The sequence below is a fragment of the Kryptolebias marmoratus genome, linkage group LG3 (assembly GCF_001649575.2).
Source record: "Kryptolebias marmoratus isolate JLee-2015 linkage group LG3, ASM164957v2, whole genome shotgun sequence".
NCBI classification, from domain to species: domain Eukaryota; kingdom Metazoa; phylum Chordata; class Actinopteri; order Cyprinodontiformes; family Rivulidae; genus Kryptolebias; species Kryptolebias marmoratus.
In genome coordinates this window covers 14,625,606-14,640,850 of record NC_051432.1, presented here as the reverse complement: position 1 = coordinate 14,640,850, position 15,245 = coordinate 14,625,606, and the positions used below count along the sequence as shown (strand labels likewise).

At 38.8% G+C, this 15,245-nt stretch overlaps 1 protein-coding gene across 5 annotated transcripts in view; it reads left to right on the top strand.

The window, feature by feature from the left end:
* Positions 1–15,245, top strand: part of lrba (LPS responsive beige-like anchor protein) — a 174,937-nt gene that overhangs the window by 115,075 nt on the left and 44,617 nt on the right. For 4 of the 5 annotated variants that reach the window (XM_037974594.1, XM_037974595.1, XM_017405811.3 and 1 more), the window contains exons 40-43: positions 9,355–9,472; positions 9,617–9,719; positions 10,814–10,929; positions 11,093–11,205. In XM_037974594.1, coding sequence (XP_037830522.1) covers positions 9,355–9,472; positions 9,617–9,719; positions 10,814–10,929; positions 11,093–11,205 — 450 coding nt within the window. The remainder of the gene's footprint in view (positions 1–9,354; positions 9,473–9,616; positions 9,720–10,813; positions 10,930–11,092; positions 11,206–15,245) is intronic. The other variant, XM_037974596.1, reaches the window with a different exon arrangement.

The window sequence follows — 15,245 nt, the reverse complement described above, 5'->3', positions numbered from 1 at the left end:
TCTTCGTCTGCCTCTGACACAAGTGTCAAAGGCAGCACACCAGCCTGATGGATAAGCCTGTTTATAGATGCCAGTCAGCCTGGTAGGCCACTGATATTACAATCAGCACCTGTGTACCTGCTGTTCTCACAAGCCTCTGTTATTCAGCTGAGGTCAGGAGACACACAGTCCTGATTGAAAGATTGATGCCCAACCCTGCATATTGAAAATCAGAATTGTAAATGTGGTCCTATATTGTTTTCTGTTGCATTTCTGATAAGACTCGATTCACTTGAGATGGAGTCTTGTGCAAATATCTTTGTTGTTGAACCTCCTTTTTTATGCTACCAAGGGAATGGCAAAATGGTTCAACCATGACATTAATGTTCACTGTAGTGGTTAATTCCCGAGAATGGTCCAGAATATTCAAATTCTTTTTTTTTTTTTAAGTTAAGAGGATGATGATGTTGATGTGTACTGTGTAAAGACATCTCATTCGCTGGAGAGCAGAATGTTACTTTGGTGAATTTTTGTGCCTCCGCTGCCATTATGGTTAATGACCCATCCAGTCTGGTTTAAATGGCAAAACCACAGGGACACTTTGGAGGTTACTCATCCAAGACTTCTTTCTGTAGTGGATCAGCACAGCAGAGCGGAATTCCTTCTCTGTTGGAGGTATGACTGTAAAAAAATAAAAGGAATACAATTTCACAACACTTAACATATATAATCTATATTGATAAGTAACTCTTAAACAAAAGCATCTATCCTGCTAACTTTACATCTGAACACATTTTATTTTAAATTCTGATTTGTTTATGACCAATAATCACAGGTGCATTGCTGACAAGATAAAATTGAGGCAAAGTGTAAGAACTACATTCCAAGATGGCTGATTTTTTTTTTTTTTTTTTCATTCAAAGTTGCAGATTTAAAAAATGACCATGTACAATTTGGAAGTGATTATTCAAAGGGGGAATGCAATGATAGTTCAGTTGTGTAGGTCTTTTTTTTTCTTGCATGCTTTGTCTTAAGTTTCTTTCAGATTTTAGTTTTTCCTCTTTAGGTTTTGGTTTCTTATTATGCTCTATTTTACATCCACTTGAAATGAGACAGTTTTATATTCTCAACAAATAATTATATTTCAACCTTTAATATGTCATCTGCACACAAGAACTTACTTTGTTAACATTATGCTTAACGTACCAGCCCAGGACTCAGTCTTTCCTTTCTAAGAGAGTTGAAAAGGGACAAATTTCATAGTTCAGAGTGCAAATTGATTGCAAATTCTAACTTGTACTGCTTTTAGAAAATGTCAGTTAGTAATTTATGCTGCTTGATTTGCTTAAGACAATTATGATGAATAAACATGGCAGTTTATAGCATCTCTGTCTGCTATATGATGATGGCTGTGGACTACACCTATAGTAGACAGACAACTATTACTAAATAAAATTATTCTCTTGCATAAATAATGCAAAATGCTCGTCATTGATAAATCTGGAACTTGAATTAAATGGCTTGGTAATTTTTTAGAGGTTTCCACATGATCTCTTTTGGAGTCCTGATTTTGTTCTTCTTTAACTTTGGACAACTAGCCCTGAATTCCCCAAGAGGGGGTGAACTCTTCCCCCTCCCACACACCCCCTAAAGCTGGTGACAATAGGCGGATTAGAGAAGAATTTACTTCAGCAAAGCCCCACACCAACCCCAGAAAGGCCTATCCATCACTAAATGGCAAAATGTAAGAGTGAAGGAAAGCGGGGAGAATGTGATAGGAGCCGGTCAGCGATCTTAACCTGTCGGATGTTTGCTATGGTAGCTTATTGGAGAGCAGAGGACCAACAGTGACCAATGGCATTGAGTCTTAAACAGCTCCTTTGCTTCAGCAGTGGCCCTGGGCTGTCTCGTTGATTTTCTGAATAGCTGTGAAAAGCATATACTTGTTCTTCCACCTTTTCTTGATGTGCCAGTGTTTATTGATGCACTTGACAAATCAAAGCATTTGAACTCCTTAATTACCATCTCAACAGGTGCCCAGCGTAGCCATAAAAACCTGGACAATTTGTGTCTAAGAAGTGCGTGTTGTTTGCACTCCATCCTAACACTTACGTTGTTGTAATGTTGTTTTTATGTTATGTCAATAACACTTTATAAACAACACTGAACCTTGAACACCTTCAAACTGTGGACATTTAATCATACCAGTTTTAAAGAGTAAAATTATAGGGTGTTGTTGCAGAGAGATTATGAACATATGACATATGAACATCTCATGTGATTCACACCTCATTTCCTTTCACTTCTTTAGCTTTATTCATCCTTTGGTATCCATCACCTTTAAGCCACAACTTTAGCCTTTGTGACCTCGGACCAAGATCCAACACTGTGGAAAGGAAACACTGAACAACACAAACAAAAATTAGTCTTCTATATCCCTTAATTTTACCAGAATACACACAACTTTGCTTTCCAAAAGTTAAAAATCGGTTACATGTTCCTTTTATATAGCTTTCAACACATTTTCTATTCTGACAGTGTATTATTTTGAATTTTACAATAGTTTATCTTCTTCCTTGTGTCACCACTAGTGTTGTTTAAGTTTTGTCACTCTTTAACTTAAGTGTCAAATTCTAAGACTTTTATTCTCATAGTTTACGCCCAGCGCTGAATGTTTAATGGGTTAATGCACTGAAGTTTTCACTTCACTACCAATTAACCCCAAGATCACTGCAGCGTTTCCGTAAATCCACACCAGACCTTTTTTGTCCCCACTTCAAAAAGGATAAGCAGACACAGAAAGAAAAGGAAAGAAAAAAAAAAGGCTAACCTGCTAGCAAACAGTGAAAAGAGCCAAAAAAGGGGTTTAATCCTTATTAGACTAAATTCAGACTAAGTGGCCCCAAAGATCCTTTCAAAGGGGACTTTCTTTCAGGGAGTGCAAACTTTTGCTGGGTGACGTTTGGAGCTGAATACTCTGAGCCTTTAGGCTTCATAACTCCACACTTGCTGCAAACTGGGCTTGTTTATTTTACTTTACTTCTCTCACACTTCAGCACAGCTTCTTAGCTGTGTTTGTTTATTTATTTATATTTTGACCTTGTAGTTTGTTTTACTCCCCTCAAGGCAAATGGAGTTCTATGTGTGACCAGTGATTACATCTTGAATGGGTTACATGATGGCCGAACAACTGGACCTATCAATCACTGGTGGGAGCAAATTGACTGAACTACTTGTGTGGATGCAAGTTTACTAAGTGACTAATATTCAGTCTTTTCTTTCAGATCAGCATTTACTGTACACAAACTGAGTGTTTACTATAATAAAGGCTTTGTTAGTTTAAAGAATACTCTTTAATAAATCAGATTTTTCATTGTCAATCATAATTAATCACCAATTTAAAATCTTTTGATCTGTCAAAGTTTTCATAGCATGTTTGTTGCTTTGAGCTTTTTCTCACGAATCTGTCTTCAGGGTGTTTTTGACCACTCAGAGCCACCATACATACCGTAATTATTGTCCAGATTGGCATCTGAAAAACTCACTCACTCCACCATGGCACCATGAATTGTTTTGTCATAAAATATCAAGAAAACAAGTATAAATGAACTTTAATAAAAGCAAACATCTTTTTAAACAAGTAGTTGGGGGTTCTCAGCTGGGTAATCTATTTTTCCGTGTTTAGTTTGACATTGAAACAATCTGATATCCTGAGAGACATGTGGAAGTGATCAGGATAATTCCACATCTCTCTCTTTTTCAGCTGGTGAAACTATTTTTGCATTTGGTGTGAGATTTAGACAAATAATGGTAATATTGATAGCAATAACATGCATCTGACTTTGCTTTTTGTCAAATAAATCCATACAAAATGTAGAAAGACCTGGTTTGAAAAGTCTTTAGAGTTTTGGCATAAATCCCAAGTTATCGTTGTCTGAAGCATTTTACGTACCCCCCTTTACATTTAGGAAGACTATATTCTTTTTCCATCTCTACAGTCACCAGTCTTCTGATATACAGTATAATTATTTGTAAAAAATAAATTGTGTAAAAATAAATAATGAAGTAGTTTGAAAATGCTTATTGAGAAAACTAATATCAGGACTGCAGCAATTTAAAAGGACAAGTTTGCTGCTTTTGATCCATTTTGATCATAGTTTGGATAAAGCAAATATGTCACTTTGACCCTAAAGACAATTTTCTAAACTTCTGCAAAGCGTATTTCTTCCTGTGCACACAGGGATCTGTTTAAATCATCTGTGCTGTCAACCGGGAGTTTCAAATCCCAAACCTGAAGTGGTTGAAACTTTTTAAGGCCTCCATCAGAAATGCAGTTTGTCCCTAATCCAAAGCGGACTGACCCATTTAGCAGCTGTGCAACCTTTTTTGAATTTCCGTAATGTTATAAGTTTCCACACAGTGAAACAGCCAGTGATGGTCACATAACAGAATATTTAACAATATCAAAATACCATCCGTTAGAATGATCCATTCTAGCACTAACACTGTTTCTGTAAAACTGTTTTTGGGCACAGCTGCTTCTTTTCATTGCTTTGAGGCTTCAAGCAAACGGGTAAATTCTTTAGGAATGAATACTGAACGAGGCAGGTGCTGAAGCTCAAATTTAACCCTACACTGGAAACTATACTTGTATTTCTGTAAATTCTGAACTAACTAGTACTTGGTGACCAGTGAATTACTTTTTGTATCTCTCCCTTCCACTCTCTCTCTCTTGTGCTCTCTCTCATATATAAAATTATTATTTTTTGTTTTCAAGTGTTTGTTATGACCATTGAAATGTGAGAGCAGTCATGTGGAAGGATCATTCACCAGCCAAATGCTCCACACCTGTAATTACTTTTGACTGAAACATGTGCCTCTTTTTCACAAATCTAAAAGATGAAAATGTGTCAGTGAATCCCCCTTTCTTTTTTTCCCAGAACAGTTCTCTCAGTTCATCCTCCTCCTTTTCTGTTTTTTTTTTTTTTATTCTCCCTGCTATCACTCAATCTCAAAAGCAAAATCCATCTTAATTGGCTCCAGAGGGCATGCACAGGCTTTGTGTCAATGGTGATGAGGGTCCTGATTGGTCCAGAGGCGCAGGCAACCAACAGACCCTTGTTAGTGTGTTGAGGTTCTCTGCTTGCTCATTAGTCCGATGAACTCGTTTACTGATGGGGGGTGACAAGGCCCCGTTTACCAGTGTGGACTAGAGGAAGGTGGGGGATAGGAGGTAACAAGGGGCAAGTAAGAAGAGCGCAGAGGAGTCTAATAAGAATTGTAGTTTATAGATTAAAGAGTCTGAAGGCCAGTAAATATGAATCTACGCTGGTCTGAGCCTTCTCTTTTATTTGTTGCAGTAATAAAAAAAGCAGTAATTGCAAATTGCTTGATTCTGTGTTCAGTGAAGTGCAAAACAGTCACAAATTGCGTGGCACAGATATTACTACAGCATGCAAAGTTTTATAGATGACGTTATGTAAAAAAAACTGCAGTCTGATTGTTTTAATAGAAATCTCAGGAATCTACAAACTCCTCATTGTTTGCATGTGCAAGTAATTTCATCGTGCATAAGGGAGCTGGGTATCAGCAAATGGGTTCTGGATGACTTTTTGGAGAAAAAAAAAAGCAATAAGCAGTTTTGCATGCTGATAAGTGCACTTTTTAAAAAAATGAATTCTATCAAGTAACCCCTAATATTGCTTGTCCCTCGTCTATGCTGATGTTGATGGATCACCTCTCTTCCTCCCGCTCATTAATTTCATCACCTTATCTCCCACACCACTTCATGTGACCAAAAGGTAATAATAAATCCCTCATCCATTATCCTTTAACTGAGGCAGCCATGCGGTAATACTTAATAACAGGCAACAAATTGAACTTCAATCACCTCCTTTTTTTTTCTTCCAAGGATGCGGGGAACATGAAATGGAACGTGCAAATATGCATATGCCGTTCGTCAAATACCGTTTGTGAGAAATCTTTAGCATTTATTTTATAAAAATGACCCTTTTTTGTTGTTTTCAGTTATGACAAATAAGCATCATTGCTTTTTGGCACGGGCTTCTCTTCTGTTCAATCCAGCGTTCTTATCAGCCCAGAACCATACACACCCTCAGCCTGAACCAGCAGCGGAGGCAGTTGAAAGGCTCATTTATCTTGAACCACGTTCCTGATAGTTGCACCGGTGCTCCCCTTTACTCAACTTCAATCCAGTTCAGTTTCAATTAAATGTAATCTGAGTCGCAGATTTCCTCCACGTGACTTCACCTGTGCTTCTAAAGAGAGCCCGGCTTAGAAAAGAGGATCGGTTTGGAGACAGAGGGGTGATGGAGAGGGTTCGCTGGCACAGACGGACGGCGAGATTCGGTGGTGACAATTTTTGTGTGTGTGTGTGGTTACACATCGAAGCCATAGTCAGCCGGTCCCTCTTCATACGTCCCTCTTCATTCCGTAGCCTTTTGGGCGTCTGACAGAGACAAACGACAGTGCTTCAGAAATGAGCTGCAGCCCGCCGCACAAACAGGTTGAGAGGAGGAGGAGGGAGAGCCCGAGAGAAAGCCTCGCAATCGAGAGTTGTTCCTTTGTTTTCTGTTTGGCTGTGTTCTCTCCCGTGACGATTAGAAATTGATCTTGGAATGTAAAAGATCTGAAGCTATGGGTACTGTTTCACTGGGGGGGAAAACAAAAAATCAATAAAATTTTAATTCATACTCAACTCAACATCGTCAGACTCTCTCTCCTCTGCTGCTGTAGCGTTGTTATCTCTTTGGACCTGACTGGTCCATTTCCTCCATTACAATATATCACAGAGGAAGCTGGGGCAGCCATAATTCCAGCTCGGACAATAACCTCCACACTATTGTAATTTGTCCAGACGTGGTGGAAACTGCTAAGGCATTACAGTAACGGATAGTTTGTCACGCTCGTTGTCACCCCGCTCAGCTTTTTCATCTGCAATGGAAAGGGCACCGTTGATAGGGGACAATGATCTTGGGAACATCGAGTGCTATTTACAGCAACGCAGGAGATTCATGATTCTGGAGAAAAATATGACGTCTGGCTGCCTCCACTGCTGTCATATCTGTCTGTGGAATCGGGGACAGCAGCTTCATCAGTTCAGCGCCGGGCATCTTCTTGACATCCAATGTGAGATCTGAGTGTACTCCCGGGAATGAAATAAGTCAGCCACTCCCTGTTGGAGGTGAAAGGTTGCACTCCATTCACTCGTTGCACAACTGAAGACAGAAATTTTCTTTTTTTAAATAAATAAATGGATGGAGACAAGTTGGAACTTGGATGCACTTGGCCTGAGCACATCTATTTTTTTTTTTATTTCCCTCAATGTTTCTGAACATCCTAATATCCATCTTATGTTTTGTTATGAAGTGTCAAACTGATTGGTAGCAGCAGAAGGAGTAGGCTTGGATAAAAGCATGTGAGTGAAAGTTTCATATGGAGAGCTTTGTGTCATTCTAAAGCCAACCGTATTAAAACAAAGCCCTCAGTTTGGGTCCTGTTTATGATGGCAGTCGCACACTATAAATGAGTTGCTAAACGCACATATTAGTCAACCTATTTCAACATCTCTAACTTTCCTGTTGTAATGGTGTCCTGTTTATTGTTTCAGTTGTACAGCAGCTTGCTTAAAAAGCTCTGGTTAGGCCCAATGACCAGCCCAGTTCTTGACTGAATTCAGTCTACCTGACTGGTGTGTTTGTTTGCATATTTCAGCTCGGGCTTTGTTGTATTTCATATTATATGACCAAAACTTAAATCAATACAAAAACATATTGAGCTCATATCTTTCCTTGTTTTCAAGATTTAAAATATGCCAAATTCGAACCCTAGTCTTACTTTAAATTCAACTTATTTTCATACTAGTTTGTAAATAAAAATTGGGTTTCATGTTGACTTTATGTTTGAGCCTTAAAATTATTAAATGATAAAACCTTTAAGGAACTGATCTTGGCTCTAATGTATGACCTCTTTTCTAACGTTCTAGTTTTCTGCGTTTGCCTTTTTGTAACTGTATAATTTTGAGGGTTACTGGTTGCAAAAAATCTATATATCAATATTTCAAAAGATCAGAAAAGTGAATGTTTCTTCATAGTACTTTGAGTCTTTCAAAATGCTCATCCTGAAATTATTTTCTAAATGCCTACTGAGACTAATTTAAGTGTTTTTCTTTTTTAGTTTGTTTTCAATGTTGATAAAACATTTTTTCATTATAATGAACTAAAGCAATAATACTTTTTTAATACCAAGGGATTTCACAGTATCTTAATATTACAACATATTTTTCATTGAAGATGAAAAAGGCTCTCTTCACATTTAGACATATTGGGGCAGACGTCCTGTGACTGGTACAGTCCTCTGAAGATGGGACACCAGTGTCTGCAGCCTCAGCTAGCTTCTCCGAGCTACTAATCCCTATTTAATTGAACTCCAGAGACTTTGAAGCAAGTCTGTGATGCAGACAGGTCTTACTCCTCTGAGAGATGGCGAGGGAGATGCTGTCCTCGGTTAAGGGTCTCAGCTGGTTTCTTCTGCTGTCCCCTTCGCCTAATGAGCTCTTTAACTTAACACTGGGCCTTGGTTGCCAGCTCATATTTAAATATTTCTGAATAATAACACCCTCTTAAACCATTCTCTGACAACCTTAGTTGGCCCTTCTTGCCTTTCCAGCGTATCCCTGCGTGCACGCTTGTCAGCAGATGCATTTGAAAGTAAAAGCAGAGGCTGAAACAAAAGCCTAGTTAACAAAGCAGTGCTAAGTAGGTTAGTAGCAAACCTAAATGCTGGATTAGTAGAAGCACAAATCACAGGGGCAGGGCTAAACATCTGGGTCTGTCAGACATCCGAACAAGTCACTCTGACAGCCGCCACAGTCTCCACGGGGACAGATTAAGCCCAATTCATCCAAGCATTTTTAAATGTGGAGCTTGTAACGTGATATTGTACGACCTCTGTGTCAGTTACCTCCATGGAAATACATAAAATGGTCTTAATCGTATGTTTACCATAAAACAGCCTCTAACCGGTAACCCTGGCACATCAAACTATCATCAAAGTAGATTATCTTTTAGTGGACTGAACATCTCCTTCACTCCTTCAAGCTGAATAGGTCCAATTCTTGTGCTAAAGGAATCTCTTTTTCATTGAGGCTGATCAATATAAGACATTAATCGTCCTGTACAGGCCCGGCGTGCCATCACTGGGTGAAAAATGAGCTAACCTTGCCTTCCGGCAGCCCTTCTGTCTTTTCTTGGACTTTAATCTTTTTTGTCTTGTTTATAAAAAAAATGTCAGTTTTCTATTTTTTAATGAGAGCTTTCTAATTTACTCACCAGTTATTTTTTGTTGTCGTTCTAGATTTTAACCTACACAGAAGGCCTTCATGGAAAATGGCTGTTCACAGAGATCCGAGCCGTGTTTTCCAGACGCTATCTGCTGCAGAATACTGCTCTGGAAGTATTCTTGGCAAACAGAAGTAAGTTTGAACATATACTTTTCTGTAAGCACTGAAAAATAGACACATAATTTTGCAAAAGAAACTGTTCAAGAGCTGATTGACTGTGAAATTTATTTTAAGAAAGTTGTTCCTGTAACCAGATATTTCTGTCTCTTCCTGCAGCAGCAGTGATGTTCAACTTTCCCGATGCAGCCATAGTGAAGAAGGTGGTTCACAGTCTTCCTCGTGTCGGGGTGGGCACGAACTTTGGCCTTCCTCTCACCAGGTTAGACCTGCGCAGTCAGTTTTTTTCTGATTTACATGTTCAATTCTTGATTCTAAATCCTGTGCATTAATGTGTGTAGTTCATACAGTTCAGCCTCTTAAACTGGTCAAATAATTTAAAAAAAGAACTTTTGTTGATCAATTATAAAACAAATTATTCTGTTTAATTTCCTTCACACAAACATAGTCCAGTTTATTAATTTAGTTGTATCACAGTACAGGAATTAGTTGCTTTTGTGCCTGAAGGGGACGCCTCTTTCCTCACATCATTATGTGTGTAAAATTCTGCAGAAAAAAGAAAATAAAGACACAAGTGCCTTGGAATTAATTTTTACACCGTTTGTGTGTGGGCACTGTTGCAATCAGTGTTTGTCAGAAAGAATGTTCTGTGTCATTGTAGATTTAGAGGTGTGTGTGTGAGTAGGGAAGGTAGAATCTGGGTGAGAGTATGTGTACGATGGTGTTTGGCTCATTAATCAAGCTAGTTTGCAGGCCGCCTCACCTCTCCAGCCGTACAGAGCAGCTCACACAAGAACTCAAAAGCTGGAGCACAGCACAAATTTATTTAATGTCCACATCAACTTTAGAACTGATGTAGTCAGTATAGTTTAATTCAGTGTCTGTGCTTTCAGATCACTGTTGGTTTGATAAGCTCAGTTTTTTCTCCTCCTAAAATCTTTTCATATTAAATTTTTTAATGTGCATATGAGTTAGAGCAGTTTAAATACAGAAACCTCTTTTAAAACTTTATTTGCAGTGTTGCTTAGCAGCGGTATCAAAGATGTCCTTTTTTTTTCTCTTTTTAGAAAAAAGCATTTTCACTTGTAATTTTTTGAGAAGCTTAATGACTTTAATCTCCTACCCTGACAGTGATTAATTCCATCATTTTCCTTTGGTTTAATTGGATTTGGGGTCATTTGTTTTTTATTCTCTGGGGCCTTTCGTGTGTGTGTGTGTATGTTCAACCCTGTGTATTGTGCCCTTTTTTTAAGATTGTAAGTTTAGTACTTTTTCAACAGGGCTTCTTTCAGTCTGTTGTTCTTGTGTGCGCTAACATTTTCACATCTTTTTATATTTTAAATTTTTTACTTGTAGACGTATTTCTCTGGCCACACCCAAACAGCTCTTCAAGGCATCCAACATGACTCAACGCTGGCAGCGTCGAGAGATATCCAACTTTGAGTACCTGATGTTTCTTAACACCATTTCCGGTGAGAACAAAGTCCAGCACTTGTGTTTATTATATTACAGAGTGTAAAGACCACCTGCAGTAAGAGAAAATGTACAAAACAGTGATTGTCAGCGATTATCATTTTCATTCAGTAATGAATGACCGTCTTTTGCTTTTGTCTTACTTTTCTGTCTTCTGTGCAGGGCGCACCTTTAATGATTTAAACCAGTACCCAGTCTTTCCCTGGGTCATCACCAACTATGACGCAGCAGAGCTTGACCTCACTCTGCCCAGCAACTTCAGAGATCTGTCTAAGGTAAGACACAGCAGGCGCATTCTTTCTTCTTCTTTTACAGACTTGAAAGGAGTCAGGTTGTAAAACACAGGAAGCATTTTTCTCTGTGTGGATCAAATAACAGAAACAAATGTAGTTTTTGTATGATTACTTTGATTTTTGCTGCAGTTGTGTGTTCACTGTTGGCTGTATATTGCTAGACACAAGAGGTGGATATTTCCTATTTTAAAGACATTTTGGACAATCTACAGATCTGAAAGATCTAAAGTTACTTCAAATGTAAAATATGTACATTTTTAAAGATACTCTGTTCTGTTTTACTTGGCATTTCTTCCAAACTGTTATAATTAGTTTAATTTATAAAGATTTATTCAGCTACATACAGCACCTGTCAAAAGCTTAAATATGCCTATTCTCTGATTTTGAATTATTTGGACCAAAATTTAGACTTTACGGTTTGTATTTGCCTATACATTCGTGTTATAAGCGTTCCCCCCCCGTTGCAATGATACAAACAGAAATCTGCATAATTAGCTCTTTGCTAGTTGATGAGCTTCAGATGATCTGCTGTAAAAAAAAAAACAGAATCAAGCCTCTCATAATACAAGTCTGCAACTCCTAATTTCAGTTTTAACCGCAATTTTCTGTCTATGAATCAGATCTCATAATTGAATTCTTTCAAGTTTGACCTTCCACAAAACACCAGGAAGTGAAGTAGTACTCCCTGGTAGCTCCAGGCATCAAGTGGTTGGGTTTAAAACAATGAAGCTTGCCCTTAAATGCTTCCTGGCACATAAATACACACACACTCATGCTGCTAAAAGCGCTTAAAACAACACTCCCCTCTCCTCTCCAAAAGACATAAGTGGACATGTAATTATTTACTGGAATTAACTCCCTCACTTCTACACACACATACAGAAACAAAAAGGTAGAAAATATTTTCCCTAGCTTGCAGGTTTCCCCCGACTGGATCGAACATCCCAGCGGTGGGAGGACAGAGGATTAGATTTGAAGTGAGAAGACTGAACATCTGTCAGACTGCTAGAACCAAAATGACTGAATAAATCAGCCATGGAAACAAAAAAGCATTTGTTAATGGACTGAGGATAAGTTGGAAGAGATACATTTTTAGTGCTTGGCTTTTTTTTTTCAACCCCATCATCTGTGTTTGCAGCTGTATTTTATAACATAATGCAAAAATTGTGCTTTTTTTCCAGCTATGACGCAGGCTTTACCAAACCAGTAATGACCATGTGTAGTTTGTGAGCCCTGAAAGTTTGTGTCGAAATGCAATAATTAAAAAAAAAAGCAAAAACCTGTAATTTGCTTTAACAAGGAAAAAAAAAATCCCTAACAGAAGGAAATAAATTGCATTTTGGCTGCAGTTTTGCTCATATTAAGGAGCACTGGAAACAGTGAAGGGAAAAAAAAAGTTAAAATATTTTCTGAAGATGCAATGTAAAACTTTAACAGTGCACAAATAACATATCAAACACAAGTAAACACTGACTCAAGCTTTGATTCTTTTTTTTTTTTTTGCACTACCCTATAGCAGTCACATGTAGCAGTCAACACCTCACTCTCCTGAGTCTTGTTTGTTTTTGATCCTTTCTCTGTATTTTTGTATCTTCCCCCTACCCACTGTAAAAAAGCTGCATAATTTCTCTGTTTATCTGCCTTGATGTTGACTTGTAGGCTGAAATGTGACAGCCGTGCTTGCCCACAGACACTCACAAACGTGCAGCCCTTTTCTGGTTTCTCAGCTCATTTCAGCTTCCTGCTCTTCTCCTTTGCTCTGCCACCGGGTTTGGACAGCTCAGCCTCTGAACTCAGTCGAGCCTTACAGCCCTGGGGACTTAGTGACTGAGTGGGAGTTTGGGTTAGAGGAGGAGAAACGGAGAGACAATCAGAATGCACAAAAAAAAAAAGGAGGTGGAGAGAGTGTTAGAGAAGAAGAACATCATCATTTGCTGCCCTGTCACTCTTTTCTTCTTCTTCTTCTTCTTCAAGAGCAGAACAGCAGAGGAGAGGAGGGAACAGGGCCAATCTTTATTACATCTGTTTTATTCATGTTGTTGACACGTGTGTGTGTGTGATATCAGTGTATGATTACTGGACCGTGTCAGACTGCAGTGTCTGGAAAAGGGCAAGCACGGTTGTGCAGCTTCCCAAATCAAACCCCCACCTCTGTGCAGTTCTGCACCAACAATCATTTATGCACTGTGCTTCCTTTTTTAATTTTTTTTCAAGATATTGCTTTGCATCCTTTAGATTTTTGTGCACCACTCACCACCATCTTGCTTGGTTTTCTTCCTTCGGTGCTTTGTTTCTTCTTACTGTTGCAGTTTTCTGTCTCTTGCAGCCACGTTTCCCCTCCATGTCTCTCTTACCCCCACCCCACCCCTGCTCTCCTACAGTATGTCACGTTGGTGGTTGTCTCTCGTAGAAACAGGTCATGTGCGAAGCCTCCAGTGACATTGAGAAGCCGAACTGCCATGAATGTGTGCGCGCGCCACACACTGTCATCATTGCCAGCTCAACAGAGGCCACACAGAATTTATGTCCTCTGCTACCAGAGCTGTTTTGACCCCAGGGACTTTCTTATCATAAACTTTACCCTCAACGTGACATCAAACGCCAACCCCAGAGATAACATTGTAGTCACGATAAGCACTCGGACTGACTGCAAATGTCGTTACTCTTTTGTTTTTAAATCCCTTTTCCTCTTTGTTTACCTAAATTTTGCTAACCGCCATGCGTTTCCTCATAAAAACACAGGGCTACTGGGGTGTTTTCATTACAGAGCCGAGGAGCTCTACAAGTAAAGGCACAATCTCATCTTAAACGAAGTTGTTGTGCAGCTTTTAACAAAGCTCAACAAACAATTAAATGATTTTTATCTACTATGTAGTCCACATTTACACACAAACAGCTCTAGTGAAGATTTATTGAGCGTTTTCTGTACCTTTTGTGCTATAATCTGCTTCCCACAGCCAGATCGCCTAATAGCGTATTGATCTGGCCATACGTGCCCCATGTGTTTGTCCCCCAGGTCCTCCACACAGTTTTCACTCTTTAAATGAAATGGACATTAGACATAAACAATCTGTTCAAAAGGCTTGTGTGATTTATGACTTAAAGTCCAAGGGATGCACAAATTAAGTAAGTTTTTAGACCTCGACAGGATGACACTTTATTTTAAAAGCAAATGATGCTCATGTAATAACTCTTAAAAATCCTTTGATTGTTCTTTAATAGAGTGGGTTTTCTTTAGAATGGAAGCATTTTTGCTTTTTAAAGATATTTTTGATGGGTCACACTGATGGGGCTATGATGCAGACTTGAGTGTCAGGAAAATATTAAAATTTCATTTTTAATAAATTTCTATATGATTCTGGACAGATGTTTTTGTTTTATCTAGAGAAATCAGGCGATTTAAATTTTACAATAGTGTCACAGTTTTACACAAACATTGTATTCTAAATTTATCGTAAATATCCAGGTTGTATTGAGGTTAATTTGCATTTTTGTTACCATTTAGTGCAACTGTTTCCTGTGCTTTCTCCAGCTCCCTTCTTGACGAAGAACTGATTAAAACTAACCCAGCATTAATTTTCTGATGTTTACCGCTCCAAAGCTTTAGTACATTTTCATTCCGTGGCTTTCTCTTTGGTCTAATTAAAACTACAAGATTGGTTCATTTGTCTGCACGCTCATCAAAGCGCTATTGTGTGCCACGACATATTAGGCCAATCTGTAGTGAGGCGGCAGCAGGCGTTTCATCAGCGCACCGCTGTGATGTACGGGGCCGTCAGAGCCGCCGTGTTGTAGCTACTGTAAGCCGAGAGCACGAGCCCAGCAGTAATTTACAGCAGTAAACAATGTCGGGATCGAGCAAACCAACAGCCCCCCCCCCCATGCACTCGCACACAATTCTCCTTCCCTCTGTCACTGTGGCACTTTCAGTCTTTTTTTTTTATTTTATATGCCTCCTCTCCCTTTTCTTTTTTTAATGAGCCGACTGTTATTAGGGCTATAAATCAGACCAATGGGTGTGA